The 12,960-nt window shown below is 43.8% G+C and overlaps 1 protein-coding gene across 1 annotated transcript in view; it reads right to left on the bottom strand.

Moving 5' to 3' along the window:
• Positions 1–5,514: 5,514 nt before the first annotated feature.
• The window catches only part of LOC138678525 (protein DVR-1-like), a 28,969-nt gene continuing 21,523 nt past the window's right edge, over positions 5,515–12,960 (bottom strand). The window contains exon 2 of the mRNA XM_069767726.1: positions 5,515–6,314. Coding sequence (XP_069623827.1) covers positions 5,515–6,314 — 800 coding nt within the window. The remainder of the gene's footprint in view (positions 6,315–12,960) is intronic.

The following is a 12,960-nucleotide window of genomic DNA, read 5'->3' as shown; positions in this document are numbered from 1 at the left end:
ACACCACCAAGAGACTTGAAAACACAAAAAAGCACAGTAAAACCAAAAACACACTGTTGCAAAAAAATCACAGTGGACAGCAAGTGCTAGTAAAAAAACAGGGTATTTGGTTGATACTTTTTTTTGCAAAAAATGTATATTAAGCCTGAGGGCATGCACAGCTCCTTTAACCTTCTATCTTCCTCAGACTCTGGTCTGGAACTGAACTGAGCTGAGCTCAGCCAGCAACTGACTGCTGTATGGAACTCACTGACTTTCCCTACAGACTACCAGACATATATATGTGGGGAGTGACCTAATAAATAGGAGCAGAAGCTCCCCTGGTGGTCTGGAGTGTGAAACGTGTTGCATGTTTGTGATACCTGGATGCAGTTATCCTTCTTTGCCTCCAAACGTAGCATCACTTTCCCCAAGAGGATAACAATACCACTGCGACGACCAGGACTGTGCCGCACTTCCGTGAAATCAAACTGTCCACTTAGGAAGCTACACTGTTTGACAATCAATTTCGCATGCTATTGTGCAAATGGAGTAGGCAACAGATGGAAATTATTGGCAATTATCAAGACACCCTCAATAAAGGAGTGGTTCTGCATGTGGGGACAACAGACGACATCTCAGCACCAATGCTTTCTGGCTGATGTCACTTTTGAATGTTGGTTGTGCTTTCACACTCGTGGTAGCATGGGACGGACTCTACAACCCACACAAGTGGCTCAGGTAGTGCAGCTCATCCAGGATGGCACATCAATGCGACCTGTGGCAAGAAGGTTTGCTGTGTCTGTCAGCGTAGTGTCCAGAGGTTGGAGGCGCTACCAGGAGACAGGCTAGTACACCAGGAGACGTGGAGGTGGGTTGTAGGAGGGCAACAACCCAGCAGCAGGACTGCTACCTCAGCCTTTGTGCAAGGAGGAACACTGCCAGAGCCCTGCAAAACGACCTCCAGCAGGCCACAAATGCGCATGTCTGCACAATCGGTTAGAAACCGACTCCAGGAGGATGGTCGGTGTGCCCGACGTCCACAGGTGGGGGTTGTGCTCACAGCCCAACACCGTGCAGGACGATTGGCATTTTCCACAGAACACCAGGATTAGCAAATTCGCCACTGGCACCCTGTGCTCTTCACAGATGAAAGCAGGTTCACACTGAGCTCATGTGACAGACGTGACAGAGTCTGGGAACTCAGTGGAGAGTGATCTGCTGCCTGCAACATCGTTCAGAATGACTGGTTTGGCAGTGGGTCAGTAATGGTGTGGGGTGGCATTTCTTTGGAGGGCCGCACAGCCCACGTGCTCACCGGAGGTAGCCTGACTGCCATTAGATACAGAGATGAGATCCTCATACCCCTTGTGAGACCATATGCTGGTGTGGTTGGCCCTGGGTTCCTCCTAATGCAGGACAATGCCAGACCTCATGTGGCTGGAGCGTGTCAGCAGTTCCTGCAAGATGAAGGCATTGAATCTATTGATTGGCCCGCCTGATCCCTAGACCTGAATCTGATTGAACACATCTGGGACATCATGTCTCGCACCATCCACCAACATCATGTTGCACCACAGACTGTCCAGGAGTTGTCGGATGCTTTAATTCAGGTCTGGGAGTAGATTCCTCAGGAGACCATCTGCCGCCTCATCAGGAGCATGCCCAGGCATTGTAGGGAGGTCATACAGGCAACACACACACACAACTGAACATCACTTCCTTGTCATGAGGCATTTCCACTGAAGTTGGATCAGCCTGTAACTTCATTTTCCACTTTGATTTTGAGTATTATTCCAAATCCAGACCTCCATGGGATATTCATTTTGATTTACATTGATCATTTTATGTTTTATTGTTCTCAACACATTCTACTATGTAATGAATAAAGATTTGCAACTGAAATATTTCATTCAGTGATGTCTAGGATGTGGTATTTTAGTGTTGCCTTTATTTTTTTTTAAATATATATAAATGTAATTTTTTTTTTCAATCATACAAAAGGACCTGTGTACAGCTTGCATCCACCATCATATGGTGGCAGAGCTGTTTTTGTTAAGATTAGCGTGTGGTGATAATATTATGTTGCAGTGGGGTTGGAAAAGAGGGAGCAATTTTCCTTGCAGATACACGAGTCACACCCAACAAATCAAAAACCTTAATTGCACAAGGGGATGGATCCATGCAGAAACAAAAACTTGCCCCTGGAGCCCATAACACTTCAGTATCACCCCAGCAGGGAGCAATACATTTTGCAGAATCCTAGGGAAGTACAAGGGCACCGAAGTGGACATGTTGCATCCCACTTTTCTGGCAGCAGTTGTCTTGGGCAGCTACATATCTGATGTCACTTGATCCCTTGTTGATGAGACCGAGCCACTCCAATCTGCATGGGTCCCTCAGTATCAGTAAGACTGCGGCGACCCAATAATTACTGCCAGCACGCCCTTCAACCCACTACCAATATGTATAAGAAATAATACAACTAACACCAATTGATGGGTGAAGGTCGGTCACAGCTTTATTAACTTATTTAACTTGAACCATTAGAAAGGCACTTAAATTTCATTAAAACCCATGCTTGCCGCCCAATGCCCTGTTGCATATTCACAGGCAAGTCAGCTGACGAGCTGTACCCATGTGTCCTTTCTTTCTTTACCGCTGTGACTTGCATTCAAGAAAATAAACAGAATTCAACATTAACATAAAACCTTAAAAACAGGGAGGTAGGGTGGGACGAGCACCTCCGGGACCCAAAACAGAGGGGGGGGGTTGGAGATGAGGAGAGGGCAGCAACGAGCCACTAAAAATTATTATATATATCCTGAAGAGGCTGTAATGTACTTTACACCCCTTTCATTGGACATACAAATTTAAACCCCGCCACCTCACCCCATTAGCTAGTAGGCAGGAGGGAAGCAGCGTGATCTGAAAACTTAAGGGAATGAAGGGGAGGGGCGCCGCAGTCAGAGGCACCCTCCTTACACAGTGCAGTGCCTGCCAGTGTAGTTGGTACATAAGTCTTAAGTGTAGGTGCAGTAGCAGCCCATCCAGCTGGATAATTTCAGTAGAGCTGAGCACAAATGCAAGTGGAATTTAAATTCTACTCAAATTTTACAGAAATACACATCCGATAAAGGGCGAATTCTTTTGTATTTTACTTCCTCTTGGATTGAGCAAAATGGTTGATCAAAAGTAAAATAAATTATAAATCATTATACTCCCCTCTTCAGCCCCTCTGTGTCACCTGCAAAGTTCTCACCACTTGTGCCCAGTCCTCTCAGATTGGGTTAGTACTTCTGATTAGGCACTGGGAGGGTTTTGCACAAGTGCACCAAAAGGTCACTGCATCATGAGAATGTATGTATGTATGTATGTATGTATGTATGTATGTATGTATGTATGTATGTATGTATACACACACACACACACAATGTATATCTCTATCTCTCAAATTCAGAAGTACCTGACCAGCATGAAAAGTCCAGGGATTTCAGTATGAGCAGCAGTGATCTGAAGATGTAGCAAGGGTCAAAAGGCGATGGTAAGGAACCAGCAAGGTGATAAACGAAAAATTCTTATTATCCTCTGGGTGTCTGAAGACCCCAAAAGTATAATTAGGGATATTAAATTTGCAGAAAATAACTTTCCCGTGAACCAAATTTCCCAGTGAAAAACATGCAAAATTAAAATGTTGACCAATCCGGTCAGCTCGAATAAGCAGCGATGGATATGGCTGACTCAATGGATAATGAAGGAGGAAAATGTACAAACATGTCCTTAATTTGGGTAATGACAGAAAAAAAGACTGGCACATCCAAACTAGTGTGAATAGGTGCATACCAGGAGCAGCTACCTCCATATATAATATACAAAAAAAAGGTTGCACTCTATCGTGCCAAAACACGTCAAATATGAAATACAAATTGCAAACTTGCTTTTTGAACATTAGAAAAAAATTTTTTTGAGACGCTTAGCACAGAATTTGGCCAAATAGTGTGAGCCCATCAACCATCGTCAAGGTGGTCTCAGTAAAAAACTGACGGGTACCTGACCTCCCTGTCCAAATGTGAACACTTACCGAAGGCTAATGTCTGCATGCTTGGGTGAATATGGACACCTCTCTCAGCAAAGCCTACTTATGGGTTGGCCGGAACCAAGTGTGAATAGATTATTATTATTATTTATTGTTATAGAGCCATTTATTCCATGGCGCTTTACATGTGAGGAGGGGTATACATAATAAAAACAAGTACAATAATCTTAAACAATACAAGTCATAACTGGTACAGGAGGAGTGAGGACCCTGCCCGCGAAGGCTCACAATCTACAAGGGATGGGTGAGGATACAGTAGGCGAGGATGGAGCTGGTCAATAGATGTAATTAAAAACCAGATGGTGAAGGGAGGAGTGCGCAGTCAATAAGCTAACATAGAAATGTGTTTTGGCACGATAGAGTGCAACTTTTTTTGTACATTATATATGAAGGTAGCTGCTCCTGGTATGCACCTATTCACACTAGTTTGGATGTGCCAGTCTTTAATCTCTCATTTCTATGTTAGCTTATTGACTGCGCACTCCTCCCTTCACCATCTGGTTTTTAATTACATCTATTCACACTTGGTTCCGGCCAACCCATATGTAGGCTTTGCTGAGAGAGGTGTCCATATTCACCCAAGCATGCAGACATTAGCCTTCGGTAAGTGTTCACATTTGGACAGGGAGGTCAGGTACCCGTCAGTTTTTTACTGAGACCACCTTGACGATGGTTGATGGGCTCACACTATTTGGCCAAATTCTGCGCTAAGCGTCTCAAAAAAATGTTTTCTTAATTTGGGTAATACAGGAGCCCATTGTGGAGAGTCTGGGAGCAGCAGTGAGTAGTTAAAAGGCTCAAGTCTAGATGCGTGTGGATCTTTTTTGCTGCAAAGACAAGATAAGTGCAGTCCAGAACCAGATTAAAATGTGAAAGTTTATGTTCACCAGAAAAATTATCAGGAGGATTCACCTTGGGTTTGGGAATGATCAGGGAAGATGCTGCGGGGGCTTGGGCCTGAGCAACTTCATGATGTTGAATTTGAACTGCAAGAATGTTAGCCAACTGTGCCATGTCCTATATTTGATGGAACACAATTTGGTGGAAATCAAGATTTTTTTTTTTATTATTATTTATTTATTTTTTTTTTTTAAGGATGAGACCAAAAGTCCTAGCCACACCAACATGCATGGCTGGTCCATGCCAAGGTCGCCTAATGCCATCCACAGTGTAAGTGCAACAGAGGTAGTGAATAAAGGAGCAAGATCAAACAAGATGAAACCAGGATGGGTACGCTTCTGATCAAAAATTTAAAAAAAGTTACACAAAAACCTAAAACCCCATTAATAAGAACATTTATTAGAAACCAGTGGAATATAATTTATCACACTATAAAAACAGTTATTACTATTAAGTTCAAAATTTAAGCAGTCTACAATAGTATTCTACAAAGAAGATGATTATGTTCCATGCTAGAGGTAAAAGTTGATGCTTGGTAATCACCTGCAGCCACATTCATCCACGGACATATTCTCATAGTGTTTCAGGACCACATTGTCATTATTATCATAGAATAACATGGAGATGGGCGACATCTTTGTTGGTACACAGCAAGGTAGTGGAACATCTTCAGGATCAAGAGAATGTGCCAGAGTTTGTAAAATTGCATGGTTAGTTCCATTTAGTATCTCTGCCAGAGGATATGGACATTCTCCATAACAGTAATTAGCCAAGTACCCTCGAGGTGCTATTACCCAGTTCTGCCATCCCACATGTCTAAATTCAACATAGAAGTGTCTCTTTTTACAGATATTGCTAGCCAGAAAGGGAAGATTGCCATAACTTCTCTTTTTTCGGGACTTCTTACACTGTAGTGGATTCAGGGTCACCATAAGCAGAGAGGTATAAAGAAAGCTTTGCACATCCCGACAGTCATCCAATGTACCATCTTTTCTATGCAAAATCTCCAGATCCAATCCCAAGTTCTTATGAGTGTCTCTCCAAATTTGGCAAACATCTGTCAGGTTAATGTATAGAGACCTGTGAAGTAGACGGAAACTTTGTGCGGCCAGAAGTTTTCTGCTGGTCCTCCGATTACCCATTCCTCTCAATGATATTTGTAGAATTCTGTATAGCCGCAAGTCAAATGTTTGGCCGTAGTAGGCATTTTTGCCAAACCTTACTTCCAACTTACCCATGGTTACCTGCTCTTCTTTTTCAATTATAGAAACTTTGAAAAAGAGTCTCTTTTCCAAACAGAGGTTTGAAGGCAAATCTGGTGACCGAGGAAAAAGTTGACCTAATAGGAGCATATAAACAAAAACAGTGTATGTAAAAACAAATGTAAAGATATTTCAAGTCAAACTAGAATTAGATTTGCTATCGGAATTCAAGTACTGTAAAAGCAGCACCAACATACAATTCACTGGTAAAACGCAATTAGTGGCAAGCAAAGGAATATTTTGGAAATGGTCCAAAGTAAAGAATCAGTCACTGACACTGTTCCCATGATGAGCTTTTGATATTGCAGATTTTGTGTACCAAATCTGTACCCAGAAAGTAAAGTCAGCTACTTTTTTTTGTTTTCCCTTAAATATGCAGCATGGGGGGGGGGAGGGGAGGGGGGGGGAACAAACATGCAGGATTGCACTAGCCTCAATGTTTCTCTGTGGTGCAGCTCACATTGGCTATTATTTTCTCATGCCAATTCGATTGCATCACTGCATCAAAGCACACACACTTAAAAGTCTATGGGGGAGAATGAAACATTTGACTGCACTTGGATACTACCCGAGTGCAGTGCAATTCCCATTGACACCAGCAGCAAAGGAGATAGAGAAGTTACAATTAGATGCACAATCAATTGAAATGATGTACCTGCTGTGGTGGCGAGGTGGTGGAGCTGCGGGTCACAGGAGGCAGGAGTCGGCTGTCGTGGCTAACCCCTGTGTCTGCAGCTAAAGAGAAATTAATATTCACAACTCTCCACGCCCATGGAAGTGGAGAGCAATGAATATTCCCTTCTCTTTAATAGTGGGCACAATAAGTGCATATGCTAGCTTCATGCAGCAGCCATGTGATCGTGCCTGCTACTAAAGAAAATGTATATTCACTGCTCTCCACACCTATACTAATGCCGTGGGGAGCAGTGCGTTTTCCGGTAGCTGTCCTCTGCTTGTAGGCAGCGCTTGATGTCACTGCTATGTGCTTCTTAGAAGCATATGTTAGCAGCTGGCATCAAAACAAGATGCTGCGAGGGAGCACAGTGAAGGCAAATAGGATGATTTATTTTTTAATATTTTCTGATGTGGGTCAATCATACCAAGATAGGGATGAGGGGGCCATGCATAGAGAAATATTATTACAGAATTGACCATACTTTTTGCTTAACCCCGCCCCCCCTATTTTCCTCCTCTAAAATCTAGGGACATAAATACAGTAGGATAACCTGGATGGGTACAAATATACAACACAGGGGCCTGGATGGATACATAGCTACAATATGAGTGCACATCTGTAATCACCACTTCCATAACGACCCAAGCTTAAAAAAAAAAAAAAATAAAAGTGTATCACTGAAAATGTCACTTTGTCCTTCAAAGACGCAGCCCCCCAAATTCACATTTTTTTCTATATGCGGCCCACATACCCAGCAAAATTTGAGATCCCTGCATTAACGGGACCCAAGCCTTACAGGGGTTTTGCATGACTCGAAAAGCATGGCTGTCTTTTAGAAAGTCAACAGAAATTCACCCCAAAACTATTTATATGTACATATAGTCCTCAAGACAAATCCACTACATTCTTCTGTTACTGAGAAATCAGTGTTTGGCTCTATATGCAGATATTCCTCTGATTGGTCCACTCCCAATTTCCCAAGTACTGAATGTGGGAACACCACCTGAGGCTGAAGTACTTTGGACTGTGCAGGTATTCTCAAGCCTCTGTCATTACAGCTCTATTTCCTGCCCAAGTGCTTCTCCTGCTTGTTTAACAGTTGCTAGGCTATGTGACTTCAGGCAAAAGAAGTTCTCAGTAACGAACTGGGAAATAAAAAAAATAAAAAGTATTGCTGGACTGGTCTTTGAGAGAGCTACATGCACAAGTAAATAATTTAACAGGTGAAATTCTGCTGATAGATACCCTTTAAGCCCATCATGACATTTGATGTACATCATGGTTGGGAAGTGGTTCCTGACTAATGACATATACAGCTACATCACGCGATTGTGCGGGACACCGGAGATGTGCCTGCACGATCAGATCACCACCGGGAGCTCAGTTTAAAGGGACACTGTCACCTGGATTTGGAGGGAACAATCTTCAGCCACGGAGGCGGGGTTTTTGGGTTTTTGATTCACCCTTTCCTTACCCGCTGGCTGCATGCTGGCTGCAATATTGGATTGAAGTTCATTCTCTGTCCTCCATAGTACACACCTGCGCTGTGCAAGATTGCCTTGTGCAGGCGTGTACTATGGAGGACAGAGAATGAACTTCAATCTAATATTGCAGCCAGCATGCAGCCAGCGGGTAAGGAAAGGGTGAATCAAACACCCAAAAACCCCGCCTCCATGGCTGAAGATTGTTCCCTCCAAATTCAGGTGACAGTGTCCCTTTAAGTGATAGTTGACTGTCACAGCCAGTCTCTAATGCCCTAAATGCTGCAATCAATAGCAATCACAGTATTTAGAAGGCTAGGAGAGGAAGAATAGAAATGCCTTATCACTTTCAATCACAGAGAACAGCAACCCTAAAAACTATTCCTGAAATGCTGTTTTTTGTTCATTCTGCCTCCCAAAAATTGTAATAGAAAAAGGTCAAGATATGTTATGTGCCCAAATATGGTACCAATAAAAACGTCAACTCATCCAGCAAAAAAACCTGACAATCTCGGGACCCCCACTAGTCCCACGCTCAATCTTCTTTATGTCGGTTACAATCAACTCTAACAAGCCTTCTGGTTTCTCATGGCACTTAGTCTTAGCCAAGGACCCCTTTTTGATGAAAGGCCACACTGCCTTATCAGTAATACTCCTCAGGATCCTACTATCCCTGTCCGTATCTCTCCTTACGCTGTGGATCACCCTTTGGCAGCACTGCCCGCTTGTTACTGCTTCAGAGTTTTCCTTATCACCAAGCCCTCACCCTTTGGACTAGTCCCAACATTAACTATCTGACCCTGCCCTGCAGTCTGTTCCTGAGAAGGTGTAATCTTTCACCTCCATTATACATTACCTATAACACTGCCATACCCATACATCATGGATTACATTATAATATTAATGCTTATCATGCATGTGAAGAATATGGGGGGGGGGGGAGGGAGGAGTTTAATGACAGCTTACAATCCTTCCTCAGCACATGTAGCTGTAACAGGATACCTGGCTCAGCAGGTGGTCCAGCCACACCAGCCAGTATTCAAGCTCATATAAGTTTAACCCCTGTGGAGCCCACACTGTAAACGCTTTCCCCAGTCAGATAGGATTGCATAATGAGAATATGGAGTTACCGTACGTCCTAGCCATACACACAGAATGTCTTCCAAGGTCTCGATTCATTCTAACACCCTAGGAGGGGAGAGGAGCTACACAGAATATCTAGTAGAGGGGGATAGGGACCATCCCAGGGGGAAGAAAAAGAAATGGACATCCAAGGTGATAAAGGCTTGTGTAAGGCCATGTGCTCTCTCTCTCCCCCTTTATCATGTTTGCTGTTTACTTTTAAAGGGGGGGAGCCACGTCGAACAACGAACTGGAACCAACTGGCCCCCCACCCCATCCCGCCCAGCTGAACATCAAACCAGTAACGGATATGTTTCATCTGCCTATACTATTTTGTGCTACTTCTTGTATTTGCATATCTGACCATTTCATATGTGTAACCACCATGTATATAGTGTTTTGTCTAGTGTGCCCTTAAAGCGATTACATATATAATTTAACTTGGGCTGCTCTTTTATCTTGATCCACACATCAGTGTTCTCAATTTTAACTTCTCAAGCTACCGGGGGATGATATCTGGCTTGATATCATCCCATTAACAGATCTGCCCTATATCTAACAAGGAACTGGTGGCAGTCCTACCAGGCTGATAATGCTCTGTTTCACTGGTGCTAGTGAAAAAGGGGCTACTCAGGGTTGTGAAAGAGTGCTGTGCCATGTTAGCGGCTGCGTTGAGCACGTTCTCACTCCCTGTGCCGTGTGAACAGGGAGTATCTGTGCCGAACTGTGCCAAGCTGAACTTACGCGTCCCCAGGGGGTGCTGAATGTCACATTGGTGCAATTGGTGAACCTGTACCGCATGCTTCTTCCAAAGTAATAGTGACAACACACAATACCACACTAAAATTCTTTCATTGTGATATTTCCAGCAATTTTTGCATTTGTTTTGTGATACGTGGGGCATAATTTTTAGACATTAGTTCTTCACTTTATGACCACAAAAACACATTTTAAAATTAATTTCTCTTTCTATGACAATTTGTATATATTGGATAATCCCAATCCCCTCCCCTTTAACAGAGGCTAGTAGTTTAGATAGACAGTAGTGCTATACATTTCCTGTGTCTGTACCCCAGATCAAGCAATTCAATGACTGATGGGTTTGAAGGAAGAAGCACCATCAGTGCTTCCTATTATTGTATACACAGTGCGGTGTATGTAGAACCTAGAAGACAGAGGGTAATATATAATCTGTGCCTTCTGTATGGGAAGTTCAGTGGTGTCCCACAGCTGACTCCCCGCGCCCACAGCTACAGTTGCATCTGGAGACATTGCAGACAATACCAGAATGTTTAGGCCATGTAGACTGCTCACAGTAGGAGAAGTGTGGCGCCCCTGGGTCCTGGTCGTCACAGTAGCATTGCCTTCCTTACGGGGAGAGTGATGTTACGCTTGAAGGCAAGAAGGGAAAACTGTAACCAGGTAACACAAGCATGCAACATATTCACACTCCAGACTACCAGAAGGTGCTTCTGATCCTATTTACTAGGTGGTATTTATTTCGCAGTCTGAAAGGAAAGGCAGTCAGTTCTTGCCAGGAAACAGACTGAACCAGCCTGAGGTAGAGGAGGGTTTACGAAGCTGTGTAGCCGCAGTGCAGCAGTTCCTGGAAAGCATTAAGCTACTTACTGGTAGCGGCATTTCTCGGAGGCCCATGACAGCACGACGAGAGAGGGGATCCGCCCATTAGGAACAGGAAACCTACAGATACAAAAGGGCGGTACCTCTCCCTTGCCTCAGTTGTATTTCAGAGTCTTGAGAGGACTACCGCGGTTAGTGGCACAAAAAAAATATACACTATATACAGATTATATACAAAATTTCAACCATATACTTGGAACTGGGTATCATATGTGAGATATACCTCTATAGGAAGTGCAACCCCCAGTGAATAGGGAGGGAACTAAGGGTGCTGTCATGGGACTCCGAGAAATGCCGCTACCAGTAAGTAGCTTAATGCTTTACTCGGACTCCCATGACAGCACGACGAGAGAATTACAGAGATGTAAGGTACCTTAGGGAGGGACTATGGCCTGTAGCACCCTTAACCCGAATGTGAGATCAGAGGAAGCCCCCAAATCCAACCTATAGTGCTTAAAGAAGGTGGACGGGGATGACCATGTGGCCGCCTTACATATCTGGTCGATTGATACTCCAGATTTTTCCGCCCAGGATGTAGCCATGGCCCTGGTGGAATGCGCCCTCAGATTCTGCGGAGCCGGACCCCCACCTGCAGTATAAGCCAAAGAGATAGCCTCCCTAATCCACTTTGCTAGCGTGTATTTTGATACCCTGAGTCCCTTCCTAGGATTTTGGAAAGATAAAAATAATGCATCATCTTTCTTCCATGTGTCGGTAACAGAGATGTATTCTAGCAGGCATCTCCTAACGTCTAATGTATGGAGTAGTTCTTCCTTAGGGTTAGCAGGATTAGGGAGGAAGGATGGTAAAATTATCTCTTGTGACCTATGAAACCGTGATGATACTTTTGGTAAATAGGCTGGGTCCAGTCTGAGGATTACTCTGTCTGGTAGAAACTCTGTATAAGGGGATACCCTGGAGAGAGCTTGTATGTCTCCTACTCTACGGGCAGATGTAATTGCTACCAGAAATGCTGTCTTAAGGGATAAGGCCTTAATTGAAGCTGATTGTAAAGGTTCAAACGGCTCTTTAGTCAATGCTGATAGGACTAAGTTGAGATCCCAAGGCATAGATCTATCTTTATGTATGGGTCTAGACCTACTAGATGCCTTAATGAACCTTGAGATCCAGTAATTATTGGCGATGTTACAGGAGAATAGAGCCCCTAGGGCCGAGACCTGTACCTTTAGAGTACTAGTAGATAGACCTAGCTCTAAGCCTTTTTGCAGGAATTCTAAAATTTGTTTTACGGGTATACCTTCTTCTAAATTGAAATCAGAAGAGGCCAGAAACTTTCGCCAGGTCCTAGCGTAGATTGTTGTGGTTATTTGCTTCCTACTTTTCATAAGGGTTTCAATTAAACTCGGGGAAAACCCCTTGTTTTTCAGTAACGCCCTTTCAAAATCCATGCCGTTAAATGAAGGTTCTTTACTTGCGGATGACTGATCGGACCCTGGCAGAGCAAATCCAAAATCTCCGGAAGCACCCAGGGATCCTCCACTGACATGATCCTGAGCCAAGTGAACCAGGCCCTTCTGGGCCAGAATGGGGCAATCAATATAACTCTGGCTCGATTTTCTCTTATCTTCCTGACTACTAAGGGTAACAGGCCTAGTGGAGGAAATGCATACGCCAGCTGAAAATCCCAATTGATCAGAAGGGCGTCTACTGCCAGAGGATTCTCCCTGGGATTTAGGGAACAAAATTTTGTTGTCTTCCGGTTGTCCCTGGTAGCAAATAGATCTACTTCTGGATGTCCCCATCTTTGGACAATCTGATCGAACACGCAATTGTTTAGGGACC

This window comes from Ranitomeya imitator, chromosome 1 (genome assembly GCF_032444005.1).
Source record: "Ranitomeya imitator isolate aRanImi1 chromosome 1, aRanImi1.pri, whole genome shotgun sequence".
Taxonomy (NCBI): Eukaryota; Metazoa; Chordata; class Amphibia; order Anura; family Dendrobatidae; genus Ranitomeya; species Ranitomeya imitator.
The sequence above is the reverse complement of the archived record's forward strand: the minus strand, read 5'-3'. Positions and strand labels throughout refer to the sequence as shown.